General features: G+C 44.7%; 1 protein-coding gene across 1 annotated transcript in view; it reads right to left on the reverse strand.

Annotated features, from left to right (window-relative positions):
* Nucleotides 1–18,692, reverse strand: part of LOC130487794 (aldehyde oxidase 1-like) — a 54,048-nt gene that overhangs the window by 15,424 nt on the left and 19,932 nt on the right. Inside the window, exons 16-25 of the mRNA XM_056861313.1 lie at nt 17,894–17,986; nt 16,633–16,802; nt 15,574–15,700; nt 14,387–14,509; nt 12,813–12,909; nt 11,286–11,410; nt 9,720–9,853; nt 4,763–4,850; nt 1,785–1,871; nt 859–1,050 (exon numbers count right to left, since the gene is read on the reverse strand). Of these exons, the coding sequence (XP_056717291.1) occupies nt 859–1,050; nt 1,785–1,871; nt 4,763–4,850; nt 9,720–9,853; nt 11,286–11,410; nt 12,813–12,909; nt 14,387–14,509; nt 15,574–15,700; nt 16,633–16,802; nt 17,894–17,986 (1,236 nt within the window). The remainder of the gene's footprint in view (nt 1–858; nt 1,051–1,784; nt 1,872–4,762; nt 4,851–9,719; nt 9,854–11,285; nt 11,411–12,812; nt 12,910–14,386; nt 14,510–15,573; nt 15,701–16,632; nt 16,803–17,893; nt 17,987–18,692) is intronic.

Below are 18,692 nucleotides of genomic sequence, written 5' to 3' on the forward strand. Positions count from 1 at the left end.
TCGGGGGAGGGGGGGGGAGAGAGAGAGAGAGAGAGAAAGAGAGAAAACCTGTCCCAAACTGTCTGGGAATACTGGTGAAACTTGGTCAGGGGCCTAATGACCACCTTATATAAGCTTGACAAAACCAGTGACTCGTTTTTTTATGCTGCCAAGTCATAAAACAAGTATTACAGTGGCATTTATATAATCATACATCAGCTCTATGCGGGCTGCCCTTGAAGACTGTCTGGAAGGTACAGTTGGGCCTGAGTGGCCAGAGTCGTGACTGGGGTGGGTTGTAGGGACAACATTACTCCAGTCTTGTACCATCTACACTGGCTTCCAATTTGCTTCTGGACTCAATTCAAGGTACTGGTAGAAGAAGAGTTGGTTTTTATATGCTGACTTTCTCTACCACTTAAGGAAAAATCAAACCGGCTTACAATCACCTTCCCTTCCCCTCCCCACAACAGACACCCCATGAGGTAGGTGGGGCTGAGATAGCTCTAAGAGAACTGTGACTAGCCCAAAGTCACCCAGCTGGCTTCATGTGGAAGAGTGGGGAAACAAATCCAATTCACCAGATTAGCATCCGCAGCTCATGTGGAGGAGTGGGGAACCAAACCCGGTTCTCCAGATCAGACTCCACCGCTCCAAACCACCGCTCTTAACCATTACACCACGCTAGCTCTCCGTGTCTCTCTCAAGCCCCGGTTCTTTTCCTCTTAGGCCTCTTCAATCTGGGGGCTGTGGAACCAATATCCAACATTCACACTCTCGTACCATTTCCCAGAATACCTTTGGCAACAGCATGTCTCTTTTATATTTGTTCTAAAAATTTCGTAAGAATAAGCATTCCATTCTCCCCCCCCCCCTCACCTGCTCTGGTAATAAACCACATCTGGCCGCCACACGTGTTACCCAGGCTTCGGTAACCAATCCCCCTTGTGGGAAGCCAAATCCCCGGAAAGCTGTGTTGGATGGCAGGTTTGTCTTGCAAGCACGAACGGAAGCTCGTACATTCGGGACGTTGTAGGCATTATCCATTTTTAATAGGACTATCTCTGCAACCTGCATTATGGGAACATTCATGAATGGGCATCAGAGCTGTCCAGCTTACATTGCCAAGTTGTGTTAAGAGGAAACTCGCATCACAGTAAAAATGTCGAAAGGTTTAAAAATGCCTTAATTTTCAACAAGCAAAATTACAATATACGAGCCCCATGGCGCAGAGTGGTAAGGTGCAGTACTGCAGTCAAAAGCTCTGCTCACGACCTGAGTTCGATCCCGACGGAAGTCGGTCTCAGGTAGCCGGCTCAAGGTTGACTCAGCCTTCCATCCTTCCGAGGTCGGTAAAATGAGTACCCAGCTCGCTAGGGATAAAGTGTGGACGACTGGGGAAGGCGATGGCAAACCACCCCATAAACAAAGTCTGCCTAGTAAACGTCGGGATGTGACATCACCCCATGGGTCAGGAATGACCCGGTATTTGCACAGGGGACCTTTGCCTTTAAAATTACAATATAACCAATATCAGAGACAGAGTTGTAAACTGCTTGCACCTTAACGTTTTACAAGCTTTATTTTCTTTATTTAATTGCTTTTTCCAAGGCAAGATACTCTTCTGCTGAATCACTGAAGAGTAGGAACCGTCACGTCGCATTTTAAACCTGACATAATAAATCTGCACAGGCCCTGAGGCAGGGCCACAAAAGGATGTGCGAAATCTTGCCCCTTTTTGACCTGATTTCATTTTGAAAACAATGTTTGATGCTACTCAAACATCTTCTTAAAGAAATACTCACCAAAATGGAATCTTCAGGAGTACACCCTCCATTCAAAAACACACTGACATCCATAGCCAAAATCCTGCCATTATTCAGGAAGCCGATCTGCATGGGATTAAATGTTCAATCATGTATTAAGAGGTCTGTGATATTGGTATTGTTCACTTAGCTACAATTGTACAGCAGAAGGATACAAACCTCAAAAAGAAACTAGGCAACATGTCTTTTAAGTAAACCGTCTTCCCTTCTTACAGTTGTGACAAACACAAATCAGGACAATTTTAAGAGGGTCACAGATACAACGTTTCAAAAGCATTTCCACAACATTTGGCACTTTCAGTTGGGGCTAATGAAGACATTAAGCGATTTTTACTTTTTTCTAAAGGGCCAGCATGAGCGTCTGCATTTTTTTCTATCGATAAGAGACAGTGTTTGGCAAGAACGGATCGCAAGAGGAAAGCCCCACCCACTTTGTAAAAACACTTGATGGGTGCTAAAAAGGGTGGTGGTGGGGCACCATGGCGCCCATGGGCACTGTGTTGGAGGCCCCTGATTTAAAGTCTCTAAATGAGGATCTTTAGGGGGAAAACCTCTAAGGATAAAAAGGTGTCTCGCTGATCCTCTATCACCCTAGCACTGACAATCACTACAGAAGCTGGGTTGCTCCTTCTAGTCTTCTTTTTATATCTGATGATGATTGTAGACTATTGCACTATACTAATTCTATAGGGAAGGCAACGGACTGAATTCTGCCCCTTGGCCAGCTCAAGACAGCCAATGGGAAGGGTTGAGGAAGCCTTCATGTTCTCTAGAATTAAATTAAAGTAAACCATTCTTGCTGTGCATGAAAGAGCCCTGACCAGGATGGCCCAGGCTAGCCTGATCTCATCAGATCTCAGAAGCAAAGCAGGGTCACATGAACACATGAAGCTGCCTTATACTGAATCAGACCCTTGGTCCTTCAAAGTCAGTATTGTCTACTCAGACCGGCAGTGGCTCTCCAGGGTCTCAGGCAGAGGTCTTTCACATCACCTGCTCGCCTGGTCCCTTTAACTGGAGATGCCGGGGATTGAACCTGGAACCTTCTGCATGCCAAGCAAATGCTCTAACACTGAGCCAAAGCCCCTCCCCTAACCAGATCATAGAATCAGAGTTGGAAGGGACCATCAGTCCAACCCCCTGCACAATGCAGAAATTTCACAACTACCTCCAGCCCATGATCTGCTTAAGGTCATAGAATCAGCATTGCTGACAGATGACCATCTAACCTCTTCTTAAAAACCTCCATGGAAGGAGAGCTTACCACCTCCTGAGGGAGCCTGTTCCACTGAGGAACCGCTCTAACTGTTGGAAACTCTTTTGATTTAATTTCAGCCCTGGTTAGTATCTGGATAGAAGACCAGCAAGGAAGTCCAGGGTTGCTAAGCAGAGGCAGGCAATGGGAAACCACCTCTGTTATGCACTTGCCTTGAAAACCCCAAGGGGGTCGCCATAAGTCAGCTATGACTTGATCACAGTTTCTACCACCTCTTCCCCAAAACAAACCTAGATTAAAACTAGAAAAACGGCTTTCACTGGTAAAAGAAGGCATGATCAAAAGAGTATTTTTCTGCCATGTTTGTGCTCTCTGTTTTGGGCACACAACTGAGTTGTTGTGAAATCTGCAGCCACTGAGACATAATTAATAGGAGCATGTGAATAAATCCCGGTAGCATCTTCCAAAAAAGAAGGAAAGGTTTTCAGGGCATGAGCTTTTGAGACTCAAAGCTCTGACGAAGGGAACTCTGATTCTCGAAAGCTCATACCTTGGAAAATCTTAGAATAATAGAATCAGAGTTGGAAGGGACCACCAGGGTAATCTAGTCCAGCCCCCTGCATAATGCAGGAAATTCACAACTACCTCCCCTCCCCCACTCCCAGTGACCCCCTACTCCATGCCCAGAAGATAGCCAAGATGCCCTCCCTCTCATGATCTGCCTAAGGTCATAGAATCAGCATTGCTGACAGATGGCCATCTAGCCTTTGCTTAAAAACCTCCAGGGAAGGAGAGCTTACCACCTCCCGAGGAAGCCTGTTCCACTGAGGAACCGCTCTGACTGCTAGAAAATTCTTCCTAATGTCTAGACCTTGTTGATCTCTAAAGTGAAACTGGACTTGAATCTAGCTCTTCATAACACTATTTAGCATTTATATTAAACTTCTGAATAAGTGGAGTCCTTCACATATAAGAGTTCTTCAAAGCAGGTGAAGAGATTAAGCGATCTTTCCATATTCTGTCTAGTTTGGCCCTGGGAAAGGGTGGGCTGCCTAAAGCTATCCAGTCAGCTGCACATCTGAGGGAGGATACAACTCATCTGATCCTAGCTCTGCTTGCACTAGCCTACATCACCATTCTGAACTGATGAATTTTGCCATTTAAATATAATTAATTTTTTCCTGTGAACCTATTAGGAAAATTCTTTAATCAGAGGTTATGAATCGTATGATTGTGGCTGGTGAAAGTCAATTAAAGCACACACACACACAATGAATAGACAAAGTCCTTTGTCTTAGCAAAAACAAAACTTTACTCACTATAAAATAGGGTAGGGTAAACTTGAGTTTAAAACAATAAATCCTTACTACATATCTAGTTTCCTAAACGTGCCAGAAAAGAACTGGCAGGAATCTAAACTTAAGCACATGGCATCTCTGAAATACAGAGTTGCCCCATCCTCTCTGGTTGAGATCGAAAAGGTAACTGCTACTGCTCTTTCTTATCACACAGAGAAAGAGCTGTAACATGCAGATTTTTGGGTATGTGACCAACAACATGTTTACAACTGATCCTCACTGACCAATAGCTAATTGACACATTGGACATTACATCACCTTCTTGAACTGGTCAGCATCAATACAATCAATTTTTAACCCTTGTCTGTATGACATGTAACGAAACTCGCTATCTATTCCCCAACAGAACCACCCCCAGCGCATGGGTTTGTCCCTCTGCTTACTTTGTATTTGCCAGTGGCAGGGTGCCGACCTCCACAGAATAACGCATCAGTGCCTCTGTCCAGAATGCAGCGAACCGCATGGCCTGTCCTGGAGCAAAAATATCGGGGGGGGGGGGTGATTACTTGAGACCTTTCTCAGAATGGATCCTGGGAAAGTCACAGATAGAGCTGGGTAAACCACTAGCCGATGGAAGCTCTTGCTCTGAGTGACCTCAAACAGTGCTGCCAAGACACTAAGGTGACCCTCAAAACTTGGAGGACAGAGTGTGAGGAAAAAAGAAAGTTCTCTAAGATTAACAAAGTCATCCCAAATCAGTATGTGTGTGTCTGTAGGAGCCAGCGTGGTGTAGTGGTTAAGATTGAACTGACACATTATCTCATAAGGTGATGGAATTCCCCCTCTTTAAACACCATGGAGATAAATGGATTTCCCCCCATATCAGTGAAAATTCCTGCCCCCATAACAAGAGACAAAATAGTCTCCTTTTTGCTGATGGACAGAGATCCAAATATAACATTGGCTGTGGCCAAATATCTCTCCATCATATTTTTCTCTAAGAAATAACTGCTCAGGACCTATGGGTCATAGGAGCAAAGAAGGAAAGGAGTATTCCCAATGTTCAGTTGCCCAGAGTACATGTGTTTGCAGAGGCTGAGAACTAGAAGACCTACTATATCATGCTTCAAGGAAAAAACTCTTAGGGACAATCGTGGCTAAGTTAGATCATTGCACAGTGAAAGGGAAAGCTCTTTCTCCTCGCAGGCACGGAGCCAGCGGTCTCACATAAAGTCACCCTCTTTGTGCTAGCAGCAAAGAAAATTCAGGCTAGGCTGACCCAAAGTATTCTTAGCGATCAGAACTGAACTGCATATCCTATTTATAACTGACTGACATGGTACGATGGAAGATTCTCCATTCACAAAAGTGAGCTCTATCCAGGCAAGCGTTAAAAGCTATGGCTTCAAGTCATGAGCAGTTGTGGGTTTTGTTAAATTTTAGATTACTTTGAATGCTTTATGTTCAGTATATTGGTAAGTTTCAGCTGTTTAGAGAAACTTTTTCTTTTTTTTCTTCTGCCTTGAGTTTTAATTTGGCACTAAAAATGTATACGTAAATATAAACGTCATGTGAATTTATAGTGTTTTTCGCCTAATTTTTGTAATGGCATTTGGCCCTATGCAATAATTTTGAGGCTTGAATTGTGGAACTCCCTGCCCCAGGATGTGGTGATGGGTGCCAACCTGGAAGGCTTTAAGAAGGGAGTGGACATGTTCCTGGAGGAGAGGGCTATCCATGGCTACTAGTACAAATGGACACTAGTCATGATGCAGACATATTCTCTCCAGGATCAGAGGAGCATGCCTATTATCTTGTGTGCTGTGGAATGCAGGCAGGATAATGCTGCTGCAGTCTTCTTGTTTGGGGGCTTGCTAGAGGCACCTGGTTGGCCACTGTAAAAACAGACTGCTGGACGATGGGCCTGGGTCTGATGCAGAAGGCCTTTCTTATGTTACCAATGTACTGAAGGAGAACCCTGCCAAGAGTCAGGCCAGCCTGTCACCGGGCAGAGATTCAGGATGACTGCTGGTGCCTAGACACTCCCGAGGGCCAAAACTAAACACTGCCTGCAGCTCAGCTCCACCGCAGTGCTGACATCAGTGATGTTGCAGAGTCAGAGCTAAGTGGCTGCCATGGAACATTGGGGCCAATCCAAAATGTTGGGAGGCTGCAAGCCAGGTATTTCCCTTTGATGAAGGGGGCTGTTTCTAGATCAGCGTTCCCTTCACGCACCACAGCAATGCCTCCTGGGTTCTCCTGGAGTGCCTCCTATTCTACCGACACGCAGGAAAGCCGATACTGTTTAGTTTAAGAAGTAAATGGGTTCCAAGAAACCCATTAGCAGGTGCCACAGTGCCTGTGGGCATTGCAACAGAGATGTGGAAAACAGCTGAGTCAGTTAAATAAAAAGGTAAAGGTAGTCCCCTGTGCAAGCACTGGGTCTTTACAGGCCCATGGGGTGATGTCACATCTCAACGTTTACTAGGCAGACTTTATTTACGGGGTGGCTTGCCAGTGCCTTCCCCAGTCATCTTCCCTTTACCCCCAGCAAGTTTGGTGCTCATTTTGCCGACCTCGGAAGGATGGAAGGCTGAGTCAACCTTGAGCCGGCTACCTGAAACCAACTTCCGTCGGGATCGAACTCAGGTCGTGAGCAGAGCTTTTGAATGCTGTACTGCAGCTTACTACTCTGTGCCACGGGGCTCTTCAGTTACATAAAGGGGGGAGGAATTGCCGACTCATGCCACTGACAGTTTATAGAATACAAAGGAGGGAAAGAGATTTTGGAGGTGGGAGATTTCCAAGTTGCTCCTTCCCCCTGCAATTCTTTGTAATCCCCAGCTTGTAAAATACCAAAGGATACCAGGTGCAATCCAGAGAAAGTACATGTTTAAATTTAAATGGTGTCCTAAGAACGACTGTTTTAATACTTGCGGAAGCATCACATTTAATTACATCTAATGCGTTAACATTTTGTTCAGGGTGAGGAGTGGGTGTTAAAGTAATTTCACTGGTGGCATCGAAATAGCTAGGGCAAACTCAGGTTTCAAAAGTAACTGGAGGGGAAGGGGAGAATTGTACCTGGCATCTTGATCCTCTTAGGGAATCTAAGCACCAGCAGTCTCCAAGCTCAAATCAAGTCCCCGCCCCTTTAAGTGCTGCTTTGTTATTGGCTTACATGTAACTCTTACTGTGAAAGAAAATCCCCCCCAAACCCAACTGCCACATAAAAAAGCATTTTAAGAACAAAAAAACACCAACGGAGCAATCTGAAAAAGGGGGGGGGGAGAAATCCAAGCCTTGATTTAAAAAAAAAACCCTGCTCAGAAAGAGCTCTGAGAAAGCAGGAAGTATTTCAATCCCCACCTCTTTACATGCTGCTTTGTAATTGGTTGTGAGCGAAACCAAACTTGCATGTCCCACATTTTGCCTTATGCACTGGGATTTCACCCGGGCTTTGCTCAGGGAAGATGGAAGAATAGGGTTAACAGAGGAATGGGAAGACCCAGACATTGCAAGGGCTAGCAGCAACCTGCACAGTTGCCACAGGCATAAATAATTACCTGGGAAAAAAAAGAACTGCTGATTCCCATCTAGAATTGCCGAAAGGAGTGCTTTTCCTGGAAAGAGTCTCATGCCTGGAATACCTGCATGGCAAGCTGAAATTAGACTGCTGAACGTTTTCCAGGATGAAGGTTCACCAATGAGAATGTGTTGGCCTGCACAGTAAATTGGCTCTCAGGCACCTTCCACCTGTACAAGAGGAAATACATTCAGCCATCACATTCCCATCAGTGAACCTGAACCCTGGAAAAAAATTATCAGTGCTAATTTCAGCTTGTCATGCAGTTATTCCAGGAACGAGACCCTTTCCAGGAAAAAGCACTCCTTTCGGCAGTTCTAGGTGGGAATCAGCAGTTTTTTCCCCAGGTGAATTATTTATGCCTGTGGCAACTGTGAAGGTTCCAACTTAGGTGCCTCCCTCCAAAGGTGCATCTACACAAAGGTGAAAAAAAGCTGGCCCTGCCATAGTCATAGCAGCGTACAAGACAGAGACATTTTGGGAAGGTATCTACATGCCCCAACCCGACGCCCCCTGCTGCTGGTACCACCTCCCCAGCCGCTTGCTGCTCGCAAAATCAGCACAGAAGCCCTCACCAGGCGAGACTCTTCTCTGCCCCCCAGCAATCCCCTCCCTACAGCTAAATACAGCTCAGTTAAAAGGGGAAAAGCCCTGTTGAGAAGAAGAAGAGTTGGTTTTTATACGCCAACTTTCTCTACCACTTAAGGGAGAATCAAACCGGCTTACAGTCACCTTCCCTTCCCCTCCCCACAACAGACACCTTGTGAGGTAGGTGGGGCTGAGAGAGCCCTAAGAGAGCCGTGACTAGCCCAAGGTCACCCAGTTGGCTTCAGGTGTAGGAGTAGGGAAACCAACCCGGTTCACCAGATTACCGTCTGCCACTCATGTGGAGGAGTGGGGAAATCAAACCCGGTTCACCAGATTAGAGTCCGCCACTCCAAACCACCGCTCTTAACCACTACACCACACTGGGTGACTGAAGGGGGGAGGGTAAATCCATAAATGAGTGGCCGCCATTTTGAAGGTGGCACTTAGCTCTGCCCCCACCTGGAGTGGTTGCAGGCTTTCTGTCTCCACCTACTATGTAGTGTATACTGTATTTTATTTTTTAGGTGAGAGGAAACATTGAAAGCAGGCAGCATGGATCTGCCTGCATGCCGCCTCGAAGTGTCCAGTCTTTGGATCTGTCCGGAAATGGGATGTCCGGATAAGGGATACTCGACCTGTACTTAGTTTTCTTATTATTTGTTGACTGGGTTTCAACTATGCTGTTCAAAAAGTGAATGCTTATTTCAACCTACTGCAGTAATCAAATCAAATGTATTAATACGGTCAACTGACCAATCACATGCCAACACATCAAAATTTCCAGGCTCAGTAGTTTTGCACTGCAGAATCATAGACTGCCCGTACAAATAAAAGTGTAAGATCAATAAAAAACAACCCCAGTTAAAATTATCACCTTAAAATTGATAAAATGGTAAAATATTCTAACGATCATTCCCTAATAAAGTTCTGTGCATTTTAATAGCAACAGCGCAGAACTTGGCAGTTTGGAGCGTAAGCGGAGGGTCTTCTCCTAATAGGAGGTTCTTTGCCAAAAGCTCAACTGACTCTTCAGGGAATTTACCAAGCAGGGGGGAAATAAGCTTTGATCTAACTTCGTGGTAGAATGGGCAACATATCAGTGCATGTTCGAGGGTTTCAATGTCCCCTGTCCCCAACCTACTGCAGTAATTCATGACATGATTTTCTCATATCTCACGTTCCACTACCACCACCAAGTTCCTGAACCACGGTCAACACACACTCACTTGTTGGCGGCCACGGCAGTCACACAAGCCAACTGACTGGTTTTAATCAGTTTCCCGCCAAAAGCCCCTCCAATTCTTTTCACGTGGCACATAATCCGATTTCTTGGGACACCTAAACATGATGACACCAACTCCTGCAAAAATTTAAAAACACTAGTTATTATTTTTACAGGGTTTTCATATATTTGTAGGGCTGTTGCCAGCTTCCAGGTGGTGGCTGGAGATCTCCTGCTATTACAACTAATCTCCAGGCGACAGAGATCAGTTCCCCTAGAGAAAATGGCTGCTTTGGCCATGGGACCATCAGTTCCCTCCCATCTCCAAACCCTGCCCTTCTCATGCTCCACCCACCAAAATCTACAGGTATTTCCCAACCTGGAGCTGGCAACCTTATATCTTTGACATAATATATAGCTTTTGCCCAATAAAACAAAACTCACAAAACTTTTAAAGCATCTTTGCACCCACAGAAATACTCTGTGGGGCTTCCAAAACCTCATTTCTCCAAAATGGTGACTGAACACAGACTCAGCCTTTAAATACATTTTATTTGCATTTTTAATAGTAACTGTGCAGAGCTTTCCCTAACTGCCGAAAACGCTTTGAACACATTTTTTAAAAAATATATACCTTACACCTTTCCTCTGTTCAACAACGTACAATCCAAATCAAAATTACAATTAAAAAACCATAAAATCACAAAGCAAAGATAAAAAATATAATTACAGTACAACAATCCAGTGAGGCAGACCAGTACTATCATTCTCACTTTCACACACACTGAAAATCACCTTCATTGCACTTTGCCACTGAATTTTAGGCCATTTATGCTGGGTCAATTTTGATGCTTGCTCAAAGCTCTTTTGTAAATGCGACCTTTAAAATGCCTATTCACGGACCTGACGCAAATGGAGAAATTCCACCCCCTCACACTTGCCTGCTCCTTTGTACCTTGTTTGCATAGCCATTAGCAACTGCCGTTTGCATAGCTAATGCGCAGCTGTGATTTTACTTGCTTCCTTGAGGGGATTCTTAGAGGCGGGGCCAGAGCAAACACAAAAGGTCGCGTTAAAGGGGCTCTTAAGAAATGTGAAGGAGGTATGCACCGGCTTCGCAGCCACTTCCTGAATGACGGTTCAGCGTGAAAAACTAAAAAAAATACGCAGGGCACTTCAGCCTGGAACACGCTGCTAATTACCAAGCATAAATGGCGTTACTATGCGAAACGACAAAATCCACTTGCAAGCAATCACTAAAGTGCTTTGAAGGTGGATTGGAAGTGCATTGTTCAGAGTGCATACGATTAACTCCCCAACCATCAATGCACATCCCCCTCATTAAAGATCTCGTGTTTCTAAAAGAGGTTCAGACTCAGCCTTTAGCAAGTCTCCAGGGGAAGGATATTCCAGAATAACAGTTCAACCCTACATAACATGGATGTTCTAACTTCATTTAGTTAGCTTAGTCTCAGAGATTATGACAAAATAGTGCCCATTTTCTCTTATTGGGGGTTGGGTAGGGATCACTATAACATATGCCAAAATAATTCTGAAATTGCCCTCTAACCTGTACAAATGCTGGATGCTGAACTGATGCATAGATGTCCATTTCTTTATCTTCCCCTTTCGGAACCGCAAGAATACTCTGAGTTTCCATGTAAAAATGCTGCTGTCCCCCAATAAGGATCTCACCTATTCCCAAAAAAAGGAGGGGAAAGTCTTCAAATCCATTTCCCCCCAACTGAGGAGTCTGGCCTTTTTGGTGGGAAGAGCAAGGCGGACGAGAAGCGTGGGGACAGGTTGGTAATATCACCTCAGTTTCTTCCCACAGTGGAAACATGCCAGAAAACATGTAGAGGGCCCACGACACATGTGGGAGGCTGTGAAGTGAGGAGGCTCTAGAGCAGGGGTGTCAAACATAAGGCCCGCGGGCCGGATCCGGACCCTTGAGAGCTCTTATGCCACCCTGCCCCTCTTGATCTGGGTGGGTGAAGCATGGCCTGGCCCGATCAAGTGGTATTTATGTCGTATCCGGCCCTTGTAACAATTGAGTTCGACACCCCTGCTCTAGAGATTGTCTCGAGAAGGCAAGATTAAGTAAGGCCCAGCCTGGTGGATGAAAGGCAAGATGAATTCTGCAGTCCTAAGGCCACTTGCTTGGAAGAAAACCCCCATAGAATCAAATGGAATAAACGCCATTACACAAAATGGGACTTTAGTAGATCGCTTCCTGAGCCCTAGTCTGCTGGGTGAAAGGACCGTAAACAGTAGAATAATTCTCCAATTAACCTATTTTGAGTCCAGACTGAAGATGCAACAAAACCCAACTATGCACAGCAGGAGGGAGATTGGCCTATAAAAGTCACAGGAATATAAGGGGAAATTCAGACAAGGGCGCAGCAGGGAGAAGCATTATGTTGTGGGAATAGAGCATGAAGCAAGCATTGATAAGGCCGCCAACCACCAGATGGGGCCTAGAGATCGCCTGGAATTATAACTGGTCTCCAAACAACAAAGATTGTCTCCCCTGGAGACAATGGCTGCTTTGGAGGGTGGACTCTATGGCATTATACCCTACTGAGGTCCCTCCTCTCCACCAAACCTGCCCTCCTCAGGCTCCACTCCCAAATCTCCAAGAATTTCCCAACCCGGAGCTGGCAAGCATCGATGGCCAAGAGTCAATATCTGTCCTATCATAAGCCATACAAATTACTGAGCTATCAGGAGAGTTAGGAAGTTGATTTAGTTCTCTCAACATTTATTAGCCGCCTTTCTCCCTTGTGGGTCACTTACAATATAAGCAAAATAATCATAAAAACCCAGTAAAGCAGTATGATTAAAACAATTATAAAAACAGAAATCAAAAGGGCATGCCTATGATATTGTTTGAGTTAAATGTCCACATTCCTAGGGACCGTAACTCAAATGTAAAATGGTGTTTTCCACACTATACTGTGCATTAACCATATTCACAGGATTTTAAAGACCAAAGGTCTCTCAGTTTGAAAGTGACTCATCGAGCTGTAGTGCCCTGGAAAGTGGAATATGGGCAAATGTACAGATCTCATTTTTCAACCCAACACGCTGAATATACCTTCCAGTATGTGGTCGACAGTTTTAAAGGCTTTCTCCACATCCCCGTGTTCCAGTTTTCTTAACGGTTCAAAGAATGAGTTGTGCTCTATCGCCTCCTGCAGTGACAGAAGACAAACACAACTTGTTTTATTTCCCTGAATGTTCCTTTTAAAACAAGCTAAATATACGGAAGTAGAAAACTTCTATGGATACCGTGGACTGCCAAAAAACACACACAAATCAGTGGGTTATAGATCAAATCACTCCTGAACTGACCCTAGAAGCTAAAATGACTAAACTGAGGCTATCGTATTTTGGTCACATTTTGAGAAGACAAGAATCGCTGGAAAAGACAATCATGCTAGGAAAAGTTGAAGGAAAAGAGGAAAACCCAACAAGAGATGGATTGACTCAATAAAGGAAGCTACAGCCCTCAATTTGCAAGATCTGAACAAGGCTGTCAAAGATAGGACATTTTGGAGTACTTTGATTCATAGTGCCATGAGTCAGAAGCGACTTGATGGCACTTAACACACAGAGATAACTTCAAATCATTTTAAAAAGCAAACTGAATACATGCAAAACAGACAAGCAGATCCAACAACATTCTCATTGTTTTCGTTGCGGAGAAAAAGTTTATCTTCAAAACCAAGAAAATGTACAAAAATTAATCAATCATATACATGCTGATCTTGTCAGATCTCAGAAGCTAAGCAGGTTCAGCCCTGGTTAGTATTTGGATGGGAGACCACCAAGGAATACCAGGGTTGCTGTGCAGAGGAAGGCACTGGCAAACCACCTCTGTTAGTCTCTTGCCATGAAAACCCCAAAAAGGGGTCGCCATAAGTCGGCTGCGACTTGACGGCACTTTACACACACACACACACATACATGCAACATAATCACACAAATAAAAATAATCTTATTCCGGAAGTATGTGAATATTAACTGACACAATGCACAATACTTTTCCAAATCGAGATGATGCTGAGCTCAATAGTAAGTTCTTAAAAGGCTTTCCCTTAGCTCCCAGACCAAAACTGGTGCCTCTATTCAACATAAGAATGATAGAAACACAGCTTAAAAATTCTGATAGGATATGCTGTTTGTGTTCTGTTTGACATAGAGTGGGGGGAGAGAGTAAAGGCTCTCTTCTCCACTCAACAAAAGTGGAGCCAATCTGTTGGTTGTCCCACCACTGAGGGTCCTGTCTGGCATCGATGAGAGCCAATGTGGTGTAGTGGTTAAGAGCAGTGGTTTGGAGTAGTGGACTCTGATCTGGAGAACCAGGTTTGATTCCCCACTCCTCCACATGAGCGGCAGAGGCTAATCTGGAGAACTGGATTTGTTTCCCCACTCCTCCACATGAAGCCAGCCTTGGGCTAGTCACACTCTCTCAGCCTCACCTACCTCACAGGGTTTTTGTTGTGGGATCGGGAAGGGAAGGTGATTGTAAGCCGGTTTGATTCTTCCTTAAGTGACCATAACGCAAACTGACAGATTGAGAAGCCCATAACGCTTCACTAGGTGCAAAACGGACACAGTTGTACGACACAGACAAAAAGCAGCAAGAGGGGACAGTCTGGTTTTCACCTCTATGGTCAGGATGACAGGCTCCTCTGGTTCATACTGAATCTTCACTTTGGCAGCTGCCCGCTTAGCATGGACATCAGAATCTGCAACCACGGCACCAACAATCTGACCCATGCAAGTCACCTGCAAAATACAGAAAACGGCTTCATTTTTCCTGTATTTATTTTTTCTATTTTTAATTACATATATATTTACACATACACACACTCACACAAATAGAATACAGAATAATAAGAATACAGAAAACAATGGATTAATAAGGTCCGATCTTACAATCATAACAATAACTAAATCTGGAAAACATCTAGTAGTCTAACAAACCAAAGGAAATTTTTTTTTCCTGTATTTAAATTTGCCCAAACACACACTTGGGGGAGGTGAACCATCTGCTAACAAGGTACTAACTGAGATACTTTTTTCCAGGGTAGTTTCAGATGTAGTAGTATTGGTGGAAAAGTCCATCAAGTCACAACTGATTTATGGTGACCCCATACTACAGGAGTCCCCAATCTTTCTGAGCCTGCGGGCACCTTTGGAATTTAACAGCATGGCAGGCAGTGCCACACAACAGCTGCAGCAGCTCACCCCCGTGTGAGGGGCGATCTGGCTGCGTCATCTGTCACCCCACTGATCGCCAGGGTTGATTCCCAATGTAGAGTGTTCACACTCACCAAATAAAAGGTAACTTAACAGGAAATGATGACCAGTGATTTATTATTTTGTTCATTTACTTCATTTATAACTTGCCTTTCTTCCCAAAGGGGACCTTAAGTGGTTCACATTGTTCTCCTCTCCTCCATTTATCCTCACCACAGCCCTGTAAGGTACGTTAGGCTGAGAGTGTCCGACTGGCCCAAGGTCACCCAGCGAGTTTCAATGGCTCGGGTTGCCAGGTCCCTCTTCACCACCGGTGGGAGAATTTTGGGGCGGAGCCTGAGGAGGGCAGGGTTTGGGGAGGGGAGGGACTTCAATGCCATAGACTTCAATTGCCAAAGCAGCCATTTTTCTCCAGGTGAACTGATCTCTATCGGCTGGAGATCAATTGAATTAGCAGGAGATCTCCTGCTACTACCTGGCAGTTGGTAACCCTATCAATGGCAGAGTGGGGATTCGAACACGAATCTCCCAGATCCCAGTCCGACACTCTAACAGCATTACACCACGTAGGCTGATCAAGCACAGCGTACCTTTTCACGGGCAAATATAATTTCCGGGACATCGTAGTTATAGAACTCATTAGTGGCTGGAACATCCTGAACGAAGACAACGTCGACCACGCCAGGCATCTGGAGGGCTTCTGAAGCATCTATTGATCTGAGAGGAGGAATCAGAAGGCACAAAGCAGTTAGCGATGACAAGGTACTGGTACAATGAAATCTGCAGAGAAGATTCACAAGGAGACATGAAGCGGCCTTATACTGAACCAGACCACTGGTCCGTGAAAGCTAGTATTCTCTTGCTCTGATTAGTAATGGCTCCCCAGGGTCTAAGGTTAAGGTCTTTCACATCACCTCCTACTCGGTCCTTTCACCTGGAGATTCTAGGGATTGGACCTGGGTCGCCAGGGGTCTTCTGCATGCCAATTGATTAACCACTGAGCTATGGCCCGCTCTACTCTGCTTTTACAAGCCCTTGTGGCAGGAATGGGGAAAATAGAAGGCAGATGTTGAGAAAGGGTGTCCATTTTTACTAGTAGCCTTGAATACCCCTCTCCTCCATGAACATGTCCACTCCTCTCCTAAAGCCTTCCATGTTGGCAGCCATCACCACATCCTGGGGCAGGGAGTTCCACAATTTAACTATGCGTTGTGTGGAGAAATACTTCCTTTTATCTGTTTTGAATCGCTCGCCCTCCAGCTTCAGCAGATGATCCCACATTCTGGTATTATGAGACAAGGAGAAAAGCTTCTCCCTGTTCACTCGCTCCATACCATGCATAATTTTATAGATCTCTATCATGTCTCCCCTTAACCGCCTTCTTTCCAAGCTAAACAGCCTTAAGGCAATTGCTCTAGTCCCCTGATCATTTTGGTTGTTCTTTTCTGCACCTTCTCAAGCTCTGCAATATCCTTTTTTTTAGGTGTGGTGACCAGAACTGTACACAGTATTCCAAGTGTGGTCTCACCATAGATTTGTACAAAGGCAGCATGATAGCAGCACTTCCGTCAAACACAAAAATGGAACTTTTCTAACCATCTAGAAAGATGCCCCCCCCTCAACCCCCGGCGATACATTGCGGCACATACACAATCTTTGCATGGGCTTTGGAACTGGTCACTAGAGCCAGGAAGAGTTCTTCATCCACAGCCCGGATGTCATCACAGTAAATGGCTTCCCCTGTGGCGTGTTTAAGACCGGCCTGGTGCATGATGGGGCGGCCCACCGGGTCTTGGGGAGGTTGGCCTGACTCCACATCCTTCTCAGTCACCACAAAAGACAAAGACAAAAACAAAAGTAAAGATGTCCCCTAGGTTCAGTCCAATTTTTTTTCTTTGTAAGTTTCCACCCCTTTGCGCAGCCATAAAAAACTTCAGACATAATTTGAAGAAGAACAAGAGTCTGTTTTTATACGCCGATTTTCTCCATCACTTAAGGAAGAATCAAACCGGCTTACAATCACCTTTCCCTTCCCCTCCCCCCAACAGACACCCTGTGAGGTAAGAGGGGCTAAGAGAGATGTGACTAACCCAAGGTCACCCAGCTGGCTTCATGTGCAGGAGTGGGGAAACAAATCCAGGTCACCAGATTAGTCTCCGCCGCTCATACGTACCCCACTACGGTTCCTGTCCTCCCCAGGCTCCATCCCCAATTCTCCAGGAGTTCCACAACCCAGATCTAGCAACCCTACCTCATCCCATGCCGGTGGCACGGGGAAACTGGCAACCCTATCTACATCAGGGATAGGCAACCTTGGGGCGCCAAGTGCTCATTGGTGGGCCAAAGAAAGGTGTGGGGAGATGAAGATTCTAATGAGACACACCGCATATGTTGTACATAGTATAATTTTATGCATGGAAATACTGGGCTAAAATAATTAATGGCAGCATGAATTGCTTTGCTTTCGATGCATGCACTTAAGAATGTGACTGGAATGGATGAAAAGAAACATGGTATAATGTCTCCTCCTACGAGATGCTTTGGGAGCAGAGTCTGAGTGGGGTACAAGAGCCCCAGTGGGACAATCTAGATGCAAACGTTCATTCTCAGACCTACCACACTCCAAATTCTCGTTCTAAACAATTCCTTCTCTGCCAGTGGACATTTGTAACAATTTGTGGTAGAATAGCAAAATCTTTCATTTCATACCCCAGCACTATGGAAACAGTTAATCAATCTATCTGAACTGAGTAGCCAAAGTCAAAACAACCAGTTAAATTATTGCCTAATTTCCAGGCTATCTGGAGAAATCTAAGTCTGATACCACAGAACCGCTTGAAACTATAGCTGTGAGACAATGACTTAAGTGACTTAAGTGCAGTGAGGCAATGGTAAATTCATGCCACTGACCTGGTATATTTGCATACTCTGAGGTATTTTGGAGTGGAAATGCTCAAGGGCACTCAAATAATTCTCTGGAATATCAGGATAGCGACTGGGATACTGAAAGAAGATAAATTTTAGTCACATTTTTAAAAGGAAACATTTCAATTTAATTAAAACTGAATTGAATGTTAACCTTACATTCACACACACTGATCTGCTACAATTCCTGGAGGTTAAAAATCAGTATACAAGTCACCCAAACTGCTAGAGATAATGGACATAACCTAGATACTTCCTTTACAGTCTTTAAAATGTCAGCCCTATCAAGCAGGAAATTACCTGTCACCTTTTAGTAAGCATGGCGCAGAGATTAGAATGCTAGACTGGGATCTGGGAGACCCAGGTTCAAATCTCCACTCTGCCGTGGAAACTTGCTGGGTGACCTTGGGCCAGATGGAGGAAGAAGAAGAAGAGTTGGTTTTTATATGCCAACTTTCTCTACCACTTAAGAGAGACTCAAACCGGCTTACAATGGAGGAGAGGAAAATGACGTAAACCACTTTGGGTCCCCGTTGGGGAGAAAGGTGGGGTAGAAATGAAGTCAAGTAAATAAATACTATCTAATTTAAAATAAGAATTTAAAACTGTAGGTGTGAATACCTTTTTATTACATACTTTGTTCTACTAAAAGGCACCATCTTAGCCATTTTACATCTTTTATGTATAAATATTTGGTGCTGGCAGTGGTAGAAAGTGCCATCAAGTTACTGAGTTTTGTCTTGCTACTTTATTATTTTTCTTTTAGGTTTACTTTATATTCTAC

Source organism: Euleptes europaea, chromosome 15 (assembly GCF_029931775.1).
Source record: "Euleptes europaea isolate rEulEur1 chromosome 15, rEulEur1.hap1, whole genome shotgun sequence".
Lineage (NCBI taxonomy): Eukaryota > Metazoa > Chordata > Lepidosauria > Squamata > Sphaerodactylidae > Euleptes > Euleptes europaea.